The 18,705-nt window shown below is 45.0% G+C and overlaps 1 protein-coding gene across 1 annotated transcript; it reads right to left on the reverse strand.

Moving 5' to 3' along the window:
* Positions 1-4,113: 4,113 nt before the first annotated feature.
* On the reverse strand, positions 4,114-17,984 carry LOC124126278. Its single transcript, XM_048380953.1, has 7 exons — positions 17,847-17,984; positions 11,444-11,764; positions 10,195-10,323; positions 9,084-9,120; positions 7,045-7,079; positions 5,204-5,287; positions 4,114-4,355 (listed from the first exon to the last, which is right to left on the reverse strand). The coding sequence occupies exons 1-7, from the start codon at positions 17,917-17,919 to the stop codon at positions 4,276-4,278; spliced, it is 759 nt and encodes a 252-aa protein (XP_048236910.1). The 5' UTR covers positions 17,920-17,984; the 3' UTR covers positions 4,114-4,275.
* Between the last annotated feature and the right edge of the window lie 721 nt (positions 17,985-18,705).

The raw sequence follows: 18,705 nt of genomic DNA on the forward strand, positions 1-18,705 counted from the left end.
TCTTCTCAGAGTTGTGTCCCTTGTGATTCTGGGTTGGCGGTGTTAGGTTGTTAGCAGGGGCAAAGGGAGGGCCAGTCTTCTCTGAGTTGTGTCCCTAGTGATTCTGGGTTGGCGGTGTTAGGTTGTTAGCAGGGGGCACGGGAGTGCCAGTCTTCTCAGAGTTGTGTCCCTTGTGATTCTGGGTTGGCGGTGTTAGGTTGTTAGCAGGGGGCACGGGAGGGCCAGTCTTCTCAGAGGTGTGTCCCTTGTGATTCTGGGTTGGCGGTGTTAGGTTGTTAGCAGGGGGCACGGGAGGGCCAGTCTTCTCAGAGTTGTGTCCCTTGTGATTCTGGGTTGGCGGTGTTAGGTTGTTAGCAGGGGGCACGGGAGGGCCAGTCTTCTCAGAGTTGTGTCCCTTGTGATTCCAGATGAGCGGTGTTAGGGTGTTAGCAGGGGGCACGGGAGGGCCAGTCTTCTAAAGGATCTAAAGAGTTGCCTCCCTTAGGCGTATCAGAAAACTGTAATCGTGTTCGAATTCCGTTTCTTTTTTAATATGCTTTTTGGTTCGATAACAAATGTCGCTTTGACCATTATTTTCAGGTACATCAAAGCCTGTCAGCTTAATGTGAGAGCAAAACCTAAAGTTATGCCGGTTTCAGGTGTTTATCACTTGTTTGTTTGTTTGTTTGTTTGTCTAACGCTGCACTGTTCCAGCTATATGGCGGCGGTCTGTGAATAATCGAGTCTGGACCAAACAATGCAGTGATTAACATCATAAGCATCGATCCACGCAATCGGGATACGGTGACATGCATCAACCAAGTCAGCGAGCCTGACCACCCGATCCCGTTAGTCGCTCTTACGACAAGCATAGTCGCCTTTCACGGCAAGCATGGGTTGCTGAAGACCTATTCTACCCGGGTCTTCACGGGTCTGTCACTTGAGTAAAACCTACGATCACGGTTTGGTGCTGAGACAGGATTAACAGTAATTTACCCTTTATACTTTACTGTAACTAAATCTTAATTACACTTATTTTACCTGGCATCTTATTATATACTGCAGTGTGAAAGAGTTTTCTGGAGTTGGGAAAAGTGATATTTTCACTGCAATGAACATAAGGTGAGGTTCAGTGAAATGGGGTTTAACGTCGCGTCCAAGATCATTGCACTTATATAGCGACGTGTATGCACGTGTGTGTGTGTGTGGCTGCTTGTACTAGTCCGGACTGATGCCGATTTATAGTGTTAGCTCACTGAGATACCATGCCGCAGTTTAACATGAATACCCCACTCAGACACAGTATACAGACCCCGAGCCGACCAGTCCTTGTTTTAGCCCCTTAATGCCGAGCGCCAGACAGGGTAACAACAAGTACCATCTTTTAACGTCTTTTGGTATGAAGCGGCTGGGGATCGAACCCCGGACCTTCCGCTCTCCGGGCGGGCGCTCTACCACTAGACCACGGACGCGGTCCGCAATGAACACAACACCTGATATTTCACTGCAGTGAAGGTAATACTTTACCGAACTATTTTCTTACAATAGTTTCCTCCTCACAAATTATCTCCCCTTTATCGTAAATGTCTAGCCCGTACAGAAACTGTTGACCCTGTTACGTTATTTTAATGACAGATGGAATTAAAATAGCTTACTGCCGTTTGTTATTTTCTTGAAACTGTTTCGTGAAAACTTTAAATTTCTCATTTAACTGGTCAATCGGAAAGTGCCATTTTTTGTTACTTGACCAGCCTGTATTATTTCGCTTACAGCAACGGTCTTATAGATTTCAAGAATATCTTTTGTTGAAAGTGATTTTGTATATAATCATCTCCAAATGTATGCTAAAAAAATCACTGACCTCAAACTTGTTACTTTGGTTTATTATTAAAAAACATTTTCGAACACGGAACTACTTTTAAGTCGCAATTATAAGAGGTGGTGAATCGTCCCTGCGTGCAAGGTAGGGAGAATTTATATTTCAAGGTGTTACATTTGTGAAGCAGTAATTTGATTTTTCCGGTAGACAATTATACACAAAAGTATACAACAAATGTCTCCGTTCCCCCGTCCCTCGATGAGACAAACGTGATATTTCACGTGGATCGATGCTCGTGATGTCAATCACTGGATTGTCTGGTCCAGACTCGATTATTTACAGACCGCGGTCATATAGCTGGAATATTGCTGAGTGCGGCGTTAAACAACAAACCAACCAACCAACCAACCAACATATGATCAATAAAGATACACAATAACAATTAACTTCATATAATTCAGTTTATTCATTGAAAACCGTTTTGTTTATACATTTTTTTTACCTCTATGAATTGGTGAACTGGAAGAGAAAGATATCAGGTCGCTGCTTGTACACATATAATGATAATAATAATAATAATAATAATAATAATAACTTCCGCCCTATTCTTCATAAACATTTTTTAAAATTCTGTGCGTACTAAAGTGTGTGTGTGTGGGGGGGGGGGGTCTTGATTTTACCATAATGGCGTATCCAGATATTGTCGTTGAAAGCAAGAAATCTTTGTGAGTAATATGAATTTACAAAACTAAAAATATGACTTGTTTGTTCCCGGATTAATATATATGCGTGAAAACCAAAAAAAAATACATACATTAACACAGAGATAAAAAGATGGTGCATGTTGTTGCCCTGCCTGGAGTTCTGCACTCGGGGATTAAAGCTGCACTGCTCGGCGCGGAGACAGTATACTGTGTCTGAGTGAAATGGCGGCATGGCATCTCAGGGGGGCTAGCACGAAATAACCGACATAAGAGTCCGACTACTACAAACACACACGCGCACACGCACACACACGCACGCACACGCACACAGACACACACACCATGCTTGCCGTAAGAGGCGACTAACGGGATCGGGTGGTCCTGGTTGATGCTCGTGATGTTAATCATAGGAGGGTCTGGGCGAGACTGGTCCAGGTTATGTACATGTCGATTTTTTTTTTTTTGCGGCGTTAAACAACAAGCAAACACGTTCATGCGAGTCGCTATGTCAATGCAATCACCTTGAACACGATGTTAAACCCAACCTCACCTCACCTCACCTCACCTCATCTCACTTCATCACACTCTGGCAAATTGAAAATCAAAACCGAATAGGTGAGGTGAGGTGAAATTGGGTTTAAAGTCGCGTCCAAGATTATTGCACTTATATAGCGACGTGCATGCACGTGTGTGGGTGTTTGTGTGGCTGCTTGTACTAGTTCGGACTGATGCCGATTTATAGTGCTAGCACACCGAGATACCATGCGGCAGTTTAACATGAATACCCTACTCAGACACAGTATACTGACTCCGAGCCGACCAGTCCTTGTTTTAGCCCCTTAATGCCGAGCGCCAGACAGGGTAACAACAAGTACTATCTTTTAACGTCTTTTGGTATGACGCGGCAGGGGATCGAACCCCGGACCTTCCGCTCTCCGGGCGGGCGCTCTACCACTAGACCACGGAGGCGGTCCAAAACCGAATAGAATAACTTCACCACAATATATCGCAAACAAGTGTCAGACATAACGCTGCTCAAACACAACTAACGGTAATGTAATACAGCAACACAGTCGTTTCCTCTTGCGGCGAAGACCGTGATACCGCTGTGTGGAGATCAGGATATCCAAATATGACGTCGGGGTCACTGAGGCGCGTTCTTTGCCGTCGTATTATTTCACAAATGGGTGTGTAAACGAAATATTCCTCTACAATATATCACACAAAACATGTTTTAGAGGAGTGAGTGAGTTTGGTTTTACGCCGCTTTTAGCAATATTCCAGCAATATCACGGCGGGGGACACCAGAAATGGGCTTCACACATTGTACCCATGTCGAGAATCGAACCCGGGTCTTCGGCGTGACGAGCGAACGCTTTAACCACTAGGCTACCCGACCGCCCCTGTTTTAGAGGAAAAGAAAATCAGATCGTATGCCTTCACGATAGAGCTCCAGACATTCTTCTTCTGTTCTTTAGTTGGTTGGTTTGTTGTTTAACGCCGCACTCAGCAATATTCCAGCTATATGACGGCGGTCTGTAAATAATCGAGTCTGGACCAGTGATTGATATCATGAGCATCAATCCACGCAATTTGGATCGATGACATGCATCAACCAAGTCAGCGAGCCTGACCACCCGATCCCATTAGTCGCCTTTTACGACAAGAATAGTCACCTTTAACGGCAAGCATGGGTTGCTGAAAACCTATTTATCCCCGGATCTTCACGGGTCTCATCTATTTTTTAACACCCTGGGCGCAAAGTCATCTTTTTTAAAACCGTGAGTGCCCCATTCTTCCCAGGCTGTACTGGTAGTCGTTGTACCTCGGTTTGATCACCTGGCTGTACACTTCTGCAACACAATCACACAGGCAAGACTTAGTGTGGATCTTATAATTCTGTCATGGTAAGTACATGTACATGTTTGCCGATGCTGTGTGTGAAATAGCAGGGTCACTCCAAAAACTAAACCAAAAACAAAAATGTAAAAACAAACACGTCGACATGTTAAATGCCAGGGTTGTAAAATGAAATTATTAATTGTTTCGGGGGTACCAGGGTCAAATGGTTACAATCCTTACGCTATCGGCCTACTAGAAGTTTGTTTCATTGCTGCAATCATTTTGCAAACTTGGAATTAAGTGAAACATTAATTTAAATTTTAATCTTCTGCTACATCATGACATTTGGGTCGTTCCGTAACCAAATAATTAAACAACCCTCATACTGATGATATATCACAACAGAAAACAGGTGGAAAACAAGAATTCCAGTGCGGTTATGAAATGCTAAAAAAATCTCCATGTTTTAATTAACATTGTATTCGAAAACTATTGCACTAGCAAAAGTATTTATCGTGGGATATAAATATACCTGCCTGTGTTAGACATGTAATTGAAATAGAGGCCGAAGATGTTTCGGTATTGTCACATCTTCTCTGTCAAATGATTTGCAGAAAGGGGGGTAGCCTAGTGGTTAAAGCGTTCGCTCGTCACGCCGAAGACCCGGGTTCGATTCCCGACATGGGTACAATGTGTGAAGCCCATTTCTGGTGTCCCCCGCCGTGATATTGCTGGAATATTGCTAAAAGCGGCGTAAAACCATACTCACTCACTCACTCGTTCGTTCGGAGAAATCAAAGATATCATTGTTTGTCCCTTTTCAACACATGGAATCTTTGAAATATGGACGAATACTAACCTGTAAAATTATCTTGCCATACCCGTGGCTTTGGTATTTGACTGTGGCCTAGGTAAGTCCTGTACATGTCGTTGTTGACCATGTCTGCGGTAAAATATAACAATAACATACTAACATATTAAACATGCCTCGCATCTCTTCTTGCAATCAAGAATACAGTCCTCGTCATTATAACACAGGCTTATGTCAAACCAAAATCTCCACCCCCAGCCTCCCCGATAATATTTTTGTAATTGGTGTAAAATGATCTTTACCTGTATGGCAAATTAATCTACAAAATGTATTTAATACTCTTATGTATTATATAAGGGACTGCGTTCGTGGCCAAGTAGATGGAGCGTCCGCCCGGAGAGTGGGACGTCGGGGGTTCGATTCCTGGTGGCGTCTTACTAAACTGACTGTCAAAGTCCAGTTTCCACCCTTGACGAACTAGGCTGGTATTATGGAGTTACATTTTGACTGGACTAACGAGTCTATGCATAGTCCAATCAAAATCGCGCAACGAATTCGATATCCGGTTCGTAAACTGCCGTGCAGATTTCGGTCGATAGCAGGATTTGCAAAGCATATGTACCGCCAACCCGTTGTCAACAAATATTTTACAAATCTTTTCATGTTTTTAATCAAGGTGTTCACGTGATTTGCTGCAGTTCGCGATGTAAGACCCGTTTTATCACAATATAGATCTTGATTTTGATCAGATCATCTTGAGTGGGCGCCGCCATTCTCTTTGAAGCAAAGGCAAGTGGTACGAGAGGTGAAATCTGATTGGTCCATAGGAGAGGCTTAGAAGGGACATAACTCGTAATAGCCACTGGTGGCGCTAAGATAGAGCCCAGTAATTCCAGCCTAGTTCGGCAAGGATGGGAACTGGACATTTAATTTTGAGTCAGTATATTGTGTATGAGGAGGGCAGGTTAAACTGCGGCACGGTACCTAGGGTAGCAGAATAAAACTCCCCATTACTCCGGACTTGTAGCCACACACACGTTCATGCATCGTCAAAATGTAAGCGCAATGATCTTGAACGCCACGTTAAACGACCCAACTTTGTCACATTGATGAGACCACCTCCGTGGTCTAGTGATATAGCGTTCGCCCGGAGAGCGGAAGGTCCGGGGTTCGATCCCTGGTCGCGTCGTACCAAAAGACGTTAAAAGATGGTACTTGTTGTTACCCTGGGTATTAAGGGGCTCGGAGTCTACTGTGTCTGAGTAGGGTATTCATGTTAAACTGCGGCATGGTATCTCGGTGTGCTAGCACTATAAATCGGCATCAATCCGGACTCGTACAAGCAGCCACACAAACACACACACGTACATGCACGTCGCTATATAAGTGCAATAATCTTGGACGCGACGTTAAACCCCATTTCACCTCACCTCACATTGATGAAGTGGTCTTATTTCATCCTCAATGAGGTAATTTTTCGTATTGTTTGCCCAAAGCCCGTCACTTTGCCTCCAGATGGGATATTTCAAGTCCAGCGGCTTGGCTGCTGTCCTTTCAAATGCCAGCACAAGGCACATGTGGCAAGTAATACAAAGATGGACAGTGTTTCCATTAATCGAGAAACTTTCAGATTCATAAATAAGTAAAATTCAAACTGAGAACTCGTTATGTAACGATTACATTAAGCTTGATTGCAGAAGTTAGTTAACTATAGGGGCGGTCGGGAAGCCTAGTGGTTAAAGCGTTAGCTCGTCACGCCGAAGACCCGGGTTCGATTCCCGACATGGGTACAATGTGTGAAGCCAATTTCTGGTGTCCCCGCCGTGATATTGCTGAAATATTGCTAAAAGCGGCGTAAAACCATACTCACTCACTCAATCACTAGTTACCTATAGTTCGTCTGTCGCTGAAAGCGGTGACCAAGCTGAAAAATAAAATAGCAGAATGTAACATTGTTTTATTCATGATATGGAGAATATTGATATTCAGTAATGGTATATGACACCTGACATCTGATTACATGAAATACATATCATGGAGTTCGAAAGTTTGTTGGTCTGTTTAACGCCGCACTCAGCAAAAGTCTATCTTTATGAGGGGCGGTTGGGTAGCCTAGTGGTTAAAGCATTCGCTCGTCACGCCGAATACCTGGGTTCGATTCCCGAAATGGGTATAATGTGTGAAGCCCATTTCCGGTGTTCCCCGCCGTGATATTGCTGGAATATTGCTCAAAGAGGCGTAAAACCATACTCACTCACTCACTAACTCTTTACGGAGCTGAAACAAGGACTTATAAATACTTAGGCTTGTGTTTTACAAGTAGATTAACTTGGTCAAGGAATGCACATAACATTTCATTGTAAGCCAAGAAAAATTTTGTAGGCATATTAAAAAGTCTTAGAGTTCTGGACAATGTTACATATGATGTTTATTTTAAAATATTTGATACAAAAATAAGCCCGATGCTATTGTATGGATCCGAAATTTGGGGCCTAGAACATTTGGATGTTATTGAGAAAATACATTTATATGCATGTAAACGGTTCTTGGAGGTAAAATCTAGCACAGAAAACGCAAGGGTATATGGTGAATGCGGACGGTTTCCCATGTATATCAATAGTTATTTAAAGGTTATTAAATACTAGGTCAAGCTATTAAATATGCCATCTTCAAGATACCCCCAAAAATGTTATAATATGATGCTTCTCTACGACAGCCATGGGAAACAAAATTGGGCATCAAAAGTTAAAAACATGTTATACGAATGTGGATATGGTTATATTTGGTTACAGCAACATGCAGATATGCCACACATTTCTTCTCCCGTTTGACACAGACTTTAGAAGATATGTATATTAAAAAATGGCATTGTTCTTTGTCTAGTTCTAGAAAATTTACATAAGTTTAGAACAGCTCTTTCTCGATTCCGTTGTGGCTCACATGATCTATTTATTGAAACAGGCAGATATGAAGGTATTGCAAGAGAACACAGACTTTGTAGGATTTGTAAAACTGATTGTACTGAAGACGAATATCACTTTTTTTGTGTGTATGTCCAGTGTATGAAGATTTAAGAGCAAAATATCTAAATAACTATTTCTACCGCAACCCAAACGGTAACAAATTTTGTAAATTAATGACTTGTGATTGTACAGAAACTATAGAAAATGTATGAATTTGTAACACGCCCCACACATTGTACTATAGGCCTTTGGCCTCATAAGTACCATGAATAAAGATTGATTGAACAAGGACTGGTCGGCTCGGAGTCAGTATAATGTGTCTGAGTAGGTTAGGCGACCTATAAATAATTGAGTCTGGACCAGACAATCTAGTGATCGATATTGTGCACAAGGCTCCGTCACGACGACGATAATGTCACACGTTCAAGTCGGCATCAGTCAGCGAGTACGACACACATGAGAGGTGGGGTAGTGTTAGAGGGTGGGAGGAATGTAGGAGAGTGGGGTACTGTTGGAGGGGTGGGTGTAGTTAAGAAAGGGTGGGGTAGTGTAGGAGTGATGGCGGTATTGTAGGAGTGATGGGGGTAGTGTAGGAGGGGTGGGGGTAGTGTAGGAGGGGTGGGGTAGTGTAGGAGGGGTGGGGTAGTGTAGGTGGGGTGGGGTAGTGTAGGAAGGGTGGGGGTAGTGTAGGAGGGGTGGGGTAGTGTAGGAGGGGTGGGGTAGTGTAGGAGGGGTGGGGTGGTATAGTAGCGGTCGAGGTCGTGTTGGAGGGGACGGGGTAGTGTTGGAGGTGTAGGTAGTGTAGGAGGGGTCGGGTAGTGTTGGAGGGGACGGGGTAGAGTTGGAGGTGTAGGTAGTGTAGGAGGGGTCGGGTAGTGTTTACGCCCGACTGTGAGAACATTTTGCTCCTACTTTGAGAACGTGCAATAACTTCATCAAGATATTTATAGTGGAAGTAATGTCACCTTGATCCCCTTCTTCTTCTCCGCTTCTCTCCTGGACCTGAAACATTCAAACGTGTCAATATGATCTGACGATGGTTCTAATTTAGTCCACATTTGTGAGACAGGGACGGGGATATTAATTACGAGAGAAACGCCCACTTCTACTTATTTACAGATCCACTAAATTTACAACTGTCAGATAAAGTCATGAAACCTCTTTCTTTTCTCCCCGTAAATTGTATTAGCCAATTCCGTAAATCGCCAACCCTTCATAATTGATACGTGTGGAGAATTAATTGGGAGGGTGGAACTTTATATCTGTTTCTAAATAGAAAGCTTCAAGCATCGTGTCACTTCTTTACCCATTAGATTTCTTTTAGTGGTCATTTCTGTAAACACATCTTTTCTAATTTCACACATATTGGTCTTCAAATACACGAATGCATCGTGACAGTGAGTGATAATAAAATAATTGTACTTCCACTTCACTAAGAATTACAAATGGCGAGCTGGACCAATAGCCTTGGACGTACATTACCGGCACGAACGGAAAGACAATAAGTGCGTATGGTATATTAAGCGGTATTGACTTTGTTCGAGATGCGCAGTCAAACGACTTACGATCCTTACCCTGGTTCAATACTCCATGATGTTGTTTAGCGCTAGCAAAATGGATATTTTTTAAAAGCGCACTTTGCAATGTCATCACTATCAGTAAGATCGACGGAATGTTTCATTTTCACATTATATGTGTAAGCAAACATGCAGCTGTCTTCGTTAATAAATAGGGGGGCACGGGTGGCCCAGTCGTCTAAGGCGCCGCAATTCGCTGTGCAGAGTTGCGTCCCTTGGGCACGCCAGAAACCTATCATAGTGGGTTCGAATCCCGGTTCGCCCCAATTATGTTTCTAGGTTTGTCAGCACCATACCCGTGCTCGTTGGTTTCATCGAAGTTGTAAACGTCTGAGACCTGCATCACATTAAGCTGACACGCCGTGGAATAACTGGAATACTTTTAAAAGCGGCGTTAAACCCAACTCACTCACTCACTCGTTAATAAATAATCGCGATATTTCTTGATTCTGTTTCAAGTGGGGAGGACTATAGTTTCTGTATTGTCACGTGGCATTACCCCTTCTGCTGCCCCTGGTGGCGGCGATGATGACGATGATGATGGTGACGACGATGACAGCTGCTCCGACGCCCGCCAGGGTGTAGATGTTGGACAGGTCAGTTGTGTCGGGAGGGGTTGCCGTTGCAGCTTCAAAACAAAATCAACATTACATCAAAAAACATTTGGGCACAACGTGTCCCCCAATCTAGTGATCGATATTGTGTAGATGTTGGACAGGTCAGTCGTGTCGGGAGGGGTTGCCGTTGCAGCTTCAAAACAAAATCAACATTACATCAAAAAACATTTGGGCACAACGTGTCCCCCAATCTAGTGATCGATATTGTGTAGATGTTGGACAGGTCAGTTGTGTCGGAAGGGGTTGCCGTTGCAGCTTCAAAACAAAGTCATGATCAGCACCTTTGCAAATTTACAACATTTGGGCATCCACCGTGATGTTTCCTGGAATATCGCTAAAAGCGGCGTAAAACAATATTACTCACAACAGGGCGTGTAAATAATTTTCTTTTTTACTTCTCATTGTACTGAAATCTGAAACCAGTGTTATTCACAACACCAAAGGGGTCAAATCAGACGTCAATTACTGTAGATTTACGGGTATAAAGGTGGTTTGTCAGCACGATACCCGTGCTCGTGGGTATCACTAAAGTGGTAGACGTCTGAGACCTGCATCACTTGGGTCTTTCCTCCCACACCAAACAGACACGCCGTGATATAACTGGAATACTCACTCACTCACTCACTCACTCACTCACTCACTCACTCAGTCACTCAGTCACTCATTCACTCATTCACTCACTCAGTCACTCAGTCATTCACTCACTCACTCACTCACTCACTCAAGCAATAAAGTGTAAATATGGTATTATGTAAGAAAAATATGTTTGTTCTTTAACGTCACAATCGTTAAGGGAGACCTGGGGCGGTGGGGTGGCCTAGTGGTTAGAGCTTTAAAGCGTTCGCAAGTCACACCGAAGACCCGGGTTCGATTCCCGACATTGGGAAAAGCGGTGTAAAACCATACTCACTTAGTGATGGAGACCTATTCTTACCCGGACTGATTGTCTGGTCCAGACTCGATTATTTACAGACCGCCGTCATATAGCAGGAAAATTGCTGAGTGCGGTGTTAAACAACAACCAACCAACCAACCAACCAACCATGCTGAAAAATGGATGAGTCTACTCGGGTATACTCAGGTATACTCGGGTATACTCGGATATACTCGGATGTACTCGGGTATACTCACAATTCTCTGTAGCAACAGCCGTCTTCACGGTGATGGTGTTACTTGATACACCTTGATGCACACATCGCCAGGGAACATCCTTCTCCTGACTATTCCGGAACAAAAACGAAAGGCTGAATTGTTGGCTGTTGACGCTGATGTTGAGGTCTTTAACGATGCCGTTGAAGATGATGTTCTTTGACGTTGGGCGAACTTTCTTATCTGTATCATTTCTGTACCAAACTACCTGGTCCGGATCCAGCCCTCCATCCTCTGTGCAGGTGAGGGTTATAAGCGCCCCGTCTGTCGGGGGGTCAGGAAGACTTGTCAGGACTGGAGCCCCTGTAGAGATGTCAGTGAGCCTTTATTCTATTTAGTTTTTGAAATTGACGTGTTTTATTCCTGTATCCTGGCTGCATATATATATTGGTGTCGTCGCTGGACTGTGTACGTACATTATGACGTCACAGTTGTAATTTATGACGTCATCATAAGTATGACGTCATATTATACGCCATTATATTATGAGACAGCGAAAGTACTATGTCTGAAACTGATATAAAGAGGATGATGGACTCACGTGGACTTTATTATTTTATTATATATTACATGTACACCGAGTGAACATTTACCTCATTTTTGTATATATATATAGGGATTAGCAGTGCCATGGACCGTGAACTTTGGTGTCTTACCCTCTGGATGCCGAGTTTTTTTTCTGACGCACATTTTCCAAAGATCGGAAAAGTGAAGGTTGTGCCAGAATTGCGCTCACGCGGCACTGGATCTACCTCTGGCTAGAAAATTACGCAGAGGTGGAGAATATTAAATTTCCTATTTGATGGTGTAAAGTTAACTGCAAATATTAAACCGGTTTTTAAAAAAGACACTCCTCAGTGTTGCCCGAGAATTTATTCTGCGTTGAAAAACAGTAAATTTCTTCGCTTTTTATCGTACACCGGGGAAATGGGATGTAGGGGTTTTGGGAGGTTACCTCTCAATCTATTCGTGTTTCTTGGGTTGTTCCATTGTATGAAATAGGTAACAGACTAGGGATTAGCAGTGCCATGGACCGTGAACTTTGTTTTCTAAAGCTGTAGGGGAAATGGGATGTAGGGGTTTTGGGAGGTTACCTCTCAATCTATTCGTGTTTCTTGGGTTGTTCCATTGTATGAAATAGGTAACAGACTAGGGATTAGCAGTGCCATGGACCGTGAACTTTGTTGTCTTAAGCTGTAGGGGAAATGGGATGTAGGGGTTTTGGGAGGTTACCGTCCAATCAAGTCGCGTAACGAAATCAACATCCGGTTCGTAAACAGGCGTTCAGACTTCGGTCGATTGCAGGATTTGCAAAGCACGTGTACCGCCAACTTTGCGTCACTTGATATTTTCCAAATCTTTTCATGTTATTGATAAAGATGCTCACGTGATTTGATGCACTTCGCGAAGTAAGACCCATTTTATTACAATGTAGATTATCTATCAGATCGACTTCAATGGGCGCCGCCATTTTGTTTGTAGCAAATGCAAGTTATATCAGAGGTGGAATCTGATTGGTCAATAGGGGGGACATAGAAAGGACAAAACTCGTCATTGCCAGTGGTGGCGCTACGACCGAACCCAGAAATGTCAGCCTAGTACGGCAAGGGGTAGAAACTGGACGTTTACAGTCAGTTAATTAACCCATTGCCTCGGGAAGATGTTAATATTATTGTTAATACTCCAGGGCAAGCTCCGACGTTCATACAGTTTGGCCCTCACTCTATGAAGGTTCATACTCCTATGAAAACACAAAGTGGAAGTCAATTCTCAAATACTTAATATTTGCATCAACATGTGGTTTATGTTTTTTTAAATTTTGAAAAAAACTGATCGGTATCTTTTCTTAGGATCGTCAGTTTAATTAGGCTGAATTTTTTTTTTTAGAGACCCAGACATATAATCTACCTCCGATGACATCCCGGGCCGAAAGAAGTGACCAGTTCCAATATAATCTTCGTCCGAGAGAATCCCAGTGCCCAACACCCACATAGTCTACCACCGAGGACCTCCCCGTCCCCGAGGACATAGCAGTCCCCAGTACCCATATAGTCTACCACCTGGGAACTCCCCGTACCCGAGGACAAAGCAGTCCCCAGTACCCATATTGTCTACCATCTGGGACCTCCCCGTACCCGAGGACATAGCGGTCCCCAGAACCCATATTGTCTACCACCTGGGACCTCCCCGTAACCGAGGACATAGCGGTCCCCGGAACCCATATAGTCTAGAACATAGCGGTCCCCAGTACCCATATAGTCTACCTGCGAGGACCTCCCCGTCCCCGAGGACATAGCGGTCCCCAGTACCCATATAGTCTACTACCTTGGACCTCCCCATACCCGAGGACATAGCGGTCCCCAATACCCATATAGTCAACCACCTTGGACCAACCCGTCCCCGAGGACATAGCGGTCCCCAGTACCCATATAGCTTACTACCTTGGACCTCCCCGTACCCGAGGACATAGCGGTTCCCAATACCCATATAGCCTACCACCTTGGACCTCCCCGTCCCCGAGGACATAGCGGTTCCCAGTACCCATATTGTCTACCACCTTGGACCTCCCCGTCCCCGAGGACATAGCGGTTCCCAGTACCCATATAGTCTACCCCCTTGGACCTCCCCGTCCCCGAGGACATAGCGGTCCCCAGTACCCATATTGTCTACCACCTTGGACCTCCCTGTACCCGAGGACATAGCGGTCCCCGGAACCCATATAGTCTAGAACATAGCGGTCCCCAGTACCCATATAGTCTACATGCGAGGACCTCCCCGTCCCCGAGGACATAGCGGTCCCCAGTACCCATATAGTCTACTACCTTGGACCTCCCCATACCCGAGGACATAGCGGTCCCCAATACCCATATAGTCAACCACCTTGGACCAACCCGTCCCCGAGGACATAGCAGTCCCCAGTACCCATATAGTCTACCCCCTTGGACCTCCCCGTCCCCGAGGACATAGCGATCCCCAGTACCCATATAGCTTATCACCTTGGACCTCCCTGTACCCGAGGACATAGCGGTTCCCAGTACCCATATAGTCTACCACCTTGGACCTCCCCGCCCCCGAGGACATAGCGGTCCCCAGTACCCATACAGTCTACACCCTTGGACCTCCCCGTCCCCGAGGACATAGCGGTCCCCAGTACCCATATAGTCTACCACCTTGGACCTCCCCGTCCCCGAGGACATAGCGGTTTCCAGTACCCATATAGTCTACCACCTTGGACCTCCCCGTCCCCGAGGACATAGCGGTCCCCAGTACCAATATAGCCTACCACCTTGGACCTCCCCGTCCCCGGGGACATAGCGGTCCCCAGTACCCATATAGTCTACCACCGAGGACCTCCCCGTTCCCGAGGACATTGCGGCCCCTAGTACCCATATTGCCTACTACCCTCGACCTCCCCGTCCCCGATGACACAGCGGTCCCAAATACCCATATAGTCTAGAACATCGCGATCCCCAGTACCCATATAATCTAGAACATCGCGGTCCCCAGTACCCATATAGTCTAGAACATCGCGATCCCCAGTACCCATATAGTCTACCACCGAGGACCTCCCCGTCCCCGAGGACATAGCGGCCCCTAGTACCCATATTGCCTACTACCCTCGACCTCCCCGTCCCCGAGGACATAGCGCCCCCTAGTACCTATATTGCCTACTACCCTCGACCTCCCCGTCCCCGATGACATAGCGGTCCCAAATACCCATTTAGTCTACCACCGAGGACCTCCCCATCCCCGAGGACATAGCGGTCCCCAGTTCCCATATAGTCTAGAACATCGCGATCCCCAGTACCCATATAGTCTACCACAGAGGACCTCCCCGTCCTTGAGGACATGGCGATCCCCAGTACCCGTATAGTTTACCACCGAGCACCTCCCCGTCACCGAGGACATAGCGATCCCCTCTACCAATATAGTCTACCACCGAGGACCTCCCCGTCCTCGAGGACATGGCGGTCCCAAATACCCATATAGTCTACCACCGAGGACCTCCCCGTCCTCGAGGACAGAGCAGTCCCCAGTACCAATATAGTCTAGAACATCGCGATTCCAAGAACCCATATGGTCTAGAACATCGTGGTCCCAAGTACCCATATAGTCTAGAACATCGCGATCCCCAGTACCCATATAGACTAGAACATCGCGATCCCCAGTACCCATATAGTCTACCACCGAGGACCTCCCCGTCCTTGAGGACATGGCGATCCCCAGTACCCGTATAGTTTACCATCGAGGACCTCCCCGTCCCCGAGGACATAGCGGTCCCCAGTATCCATATAGACTACCACCGAAGCCATAACCGTCCCACATACCCATAAAGTCTAGAACATCGCGTTCCCCAGTACCAATTTAGTCTAGAACATCGCGGTATCCATATAGTCTGCCACCGAGGACATCGCGGTCCCCAGTACCCAAGAGATGGTGCTCATGAGAAATCGTAGTACTCAAACGGTGTGCCTCGATGCTCATGTTGTAATTCCCTGGTTCGTTTGGTCAAGACCCTGTGATTGTCAGACCGACGTAGTATAGCTTGAATGTGACAGACTTAGGCTTAAAACAATCAATAATCATCATGTAATCTGAAAATTGCTGCAATGATTATGAAATAATGACGTCTATGTTACGAGGTGCACTTCTTTATGCGAATCGTGTATTTATAACTAGGCGATGCAATCGTGTCACGAGCACTGAACAAAAAAACGACTCCATGGAAATTGCCCAGAATCATGTCACAACCACAGCTCCCACTCCTACAGTGGACAATGGTTTTATTCATCGCTGGGCAGTTATGTTCTCGCCATTGAGAAGTCCAATGTGACTCAAATGAAGCCGAACATACACGCCCTGGTCCCATACAGGGGAGACGTGATAGGGAGCGAATAGGTATCGGATACGAAAGCATTTATACTTTAGAAAGTGTCTTCGTCTTTGCACCTTGATATATATCGTGGTTAATGTCTTACTCACCCTTTATCAACATCCCAGGGATATCATGACGGGGGATATCATTTAGCCTCGTGCATTGTCAGAGGGTGATCAAGGATTTGTAAAGGGAGGAGGGCACATTTCAGACGTGTGTGTGTGTGTGTGTGTGTGTGTGTGTGTGTGTGTGTGTGTGTGTGTGTGTGTGTGTGTGTGTGTGTGTGTGTGTGTGTGTGTGTGTGTGTGTTTGTGTGTGTGTGTGTGTGTGTTTGTGTGTGAGGGGGACTTTACCTATTTTAAACTTCATTAGAGGATTGGTAATGGATGTGGGCACTTGGCAATATTCACTATAAAATAGAAAAAACTTCAGTGACAAGTAGGTATTTTGTTTGTTTGGAGGTACTGTCATCTAGAAGGAACACAAACACATCCACACACACAAACACACACAAACACACACGCACACGCACAAGCACAAGCACAAATACAAACACAAACACCCACATAACACAAAAAGACAAACACACACACACAAAACACCCAGACACACACACAAACACACCCAGAGACACACACAAACACCCATACACATACACCCAGACACACACACATGCAGACACACACACACAAACAGACGGACAGTCACATGCACACAGACACACAGACACACACACAGACACACACACATGTAAACACACACAAACACACGGACAGTCACATACACACAGACACACACACACACACACACACACACACACACACACACACACACACACACACACACACACACACACACACACACACACACACACACACACACACACACACACATACCCTGGGATCGAACCCCGAAACCTTTCGCTCTCCGGGTGGACGCTCTACCACTAGACCACGGAGGCGGTCATTAGCGAACCAAGCCACGTTAAACTCTCTCACTCACTCACAAATTGATAAAATCAGGTTAGTTTCCTACTTTGTGTGAACACGACGATTCAATGCTAGAACTTAGTGAGTGTTTTCTGAAAACAGAAACGGGCTTCACAGAGTGTAGCCAAGGGAGATTCGAACCCGGATCAACGGCGTGGCGGACGAACGATATACCCATTAGGCTACCTACCGTGACATTTTGAAAATATATTTCATTTGTGGTAGTTAAGTTAGGGGTGAGTCTGTTTTCCCGCAGCGTATTGGTTTATTGATTATCGGGAGTCCGCCATTGTTACAAAACGAAGCCCGTGAATTTATACACTGTTTTGAAGTGAAGAGGTAGACCTTTTTTCTAGTTTAATGAAACCGACCATTGTGTTTGTTTCAGGGGAAGCAATGATTTGATTATTCAACAAAAAACAAAAATGTCTTTTTCGGATTAAGAAAGTGTTAAATTGGTAAGTGTACGAATTAGTCATAAATTATTCTCAGTCATAGATAAATGACATTGATAACTTACCTTTACTGATAGAAATCCACAGAAAGTACACAGACATTGATAAGCAACACGCGGGAACGTTGTGGAAATCCATCCTCTTGTAACTAACACTGACTTACTTTGACTCAAGACGGCAACAACACACCCACTGTCGGGTATATATATTCCTCCCTCAGCATGAAAGACTATGGGCGGGACCAAGTATTAAATCTATTCAAAAAGCAAACTTTTCTTTCGCTTTTAACATCAATGACGTATCTTACATCCTCTATCAGGTACAAATATATTACAACCCCCACCAGCAACCAGTGGGCGATCGCCATTCATTCATCTCTGTTTACAGCATAAATTATTCAATGAGAGCTCCAGTCGCGTATAGAGTCAATGGCATGTTCGACACTCCCGCGGTTCGCGGACAAATGCTGGGTTTTACGGCCGATGTCTGGTATAAAGAACTGAACCATGCACGTTTAACGCAGTAAGCGTGACGCTGTTCAGCCCTTCTGGTAAACAAATGTGTTGTATTGTCAAGGATGCCTGAGCAATGTAAGCGAGGGAAATCGTCCATGCTTCTTTAAAGCAATGGTGTACCATAACGCCATGGAATTTACCCCAACCGTGCTATATGCTACTGCACATAAGTTTACGCTAGGGCTGGGACGAGTCCAAATTTACTACCCGGGTACCCACTACCCTATTACCCGACCCTACCCGGGTACCCACTGTAGGTCTCAAGAGATAGCATAGCCCTGGCAAAACGTATTTAGATACACGTAATAAACAATCTGGTGATTCATACACGGAGGCTGAATTAAGTTATATCTTTATTCAACCATATGAAAAATCAGAAGGAATGTGTGCATAGTCAGAAAGAAATGCG

This window comes from Haliotis rufescens, unplaced genomic scaffold (genome assembly GCF_023055435.1).
Source record: "Haliotis rufescens isolate VD_foot unplaced genomic scaffold, xgHalRufe1.0.p SCAF_34, whole genome shotgun sequence".
In the NCBI taxonomy this organism is placed as follows: domain Eukaryota; kingdom Metazoa; phylum Mollusca; class Gastropoda; order Lepetellida; family Haliotidae; genus Haliotis; species Haliotis rufescens.

Coding starts and splice junctions, on each gene's coding strand:
- LOC124126278 (XM_048380953.1), bottom strand. CDS start 17,919: ATGGATTTCCACAACGTTCCCGCGTGTTGCTTATCAATGTCTGTGTAC. Junction 10,324..11,443: donor GGCTGTTGCTACAGAGAATT/GTGAGTATACCC, acceptor TTTGTTTTGAAG/CTGCAACGGCAACCCCTCCC. Junction 7,080..9,083: donor AGAAGAAGAAGGGGATCAAG/GTGACATTACTT, acceptor TTTATTTTTCAG/CTTGGTCACCGCTTTCAGCG.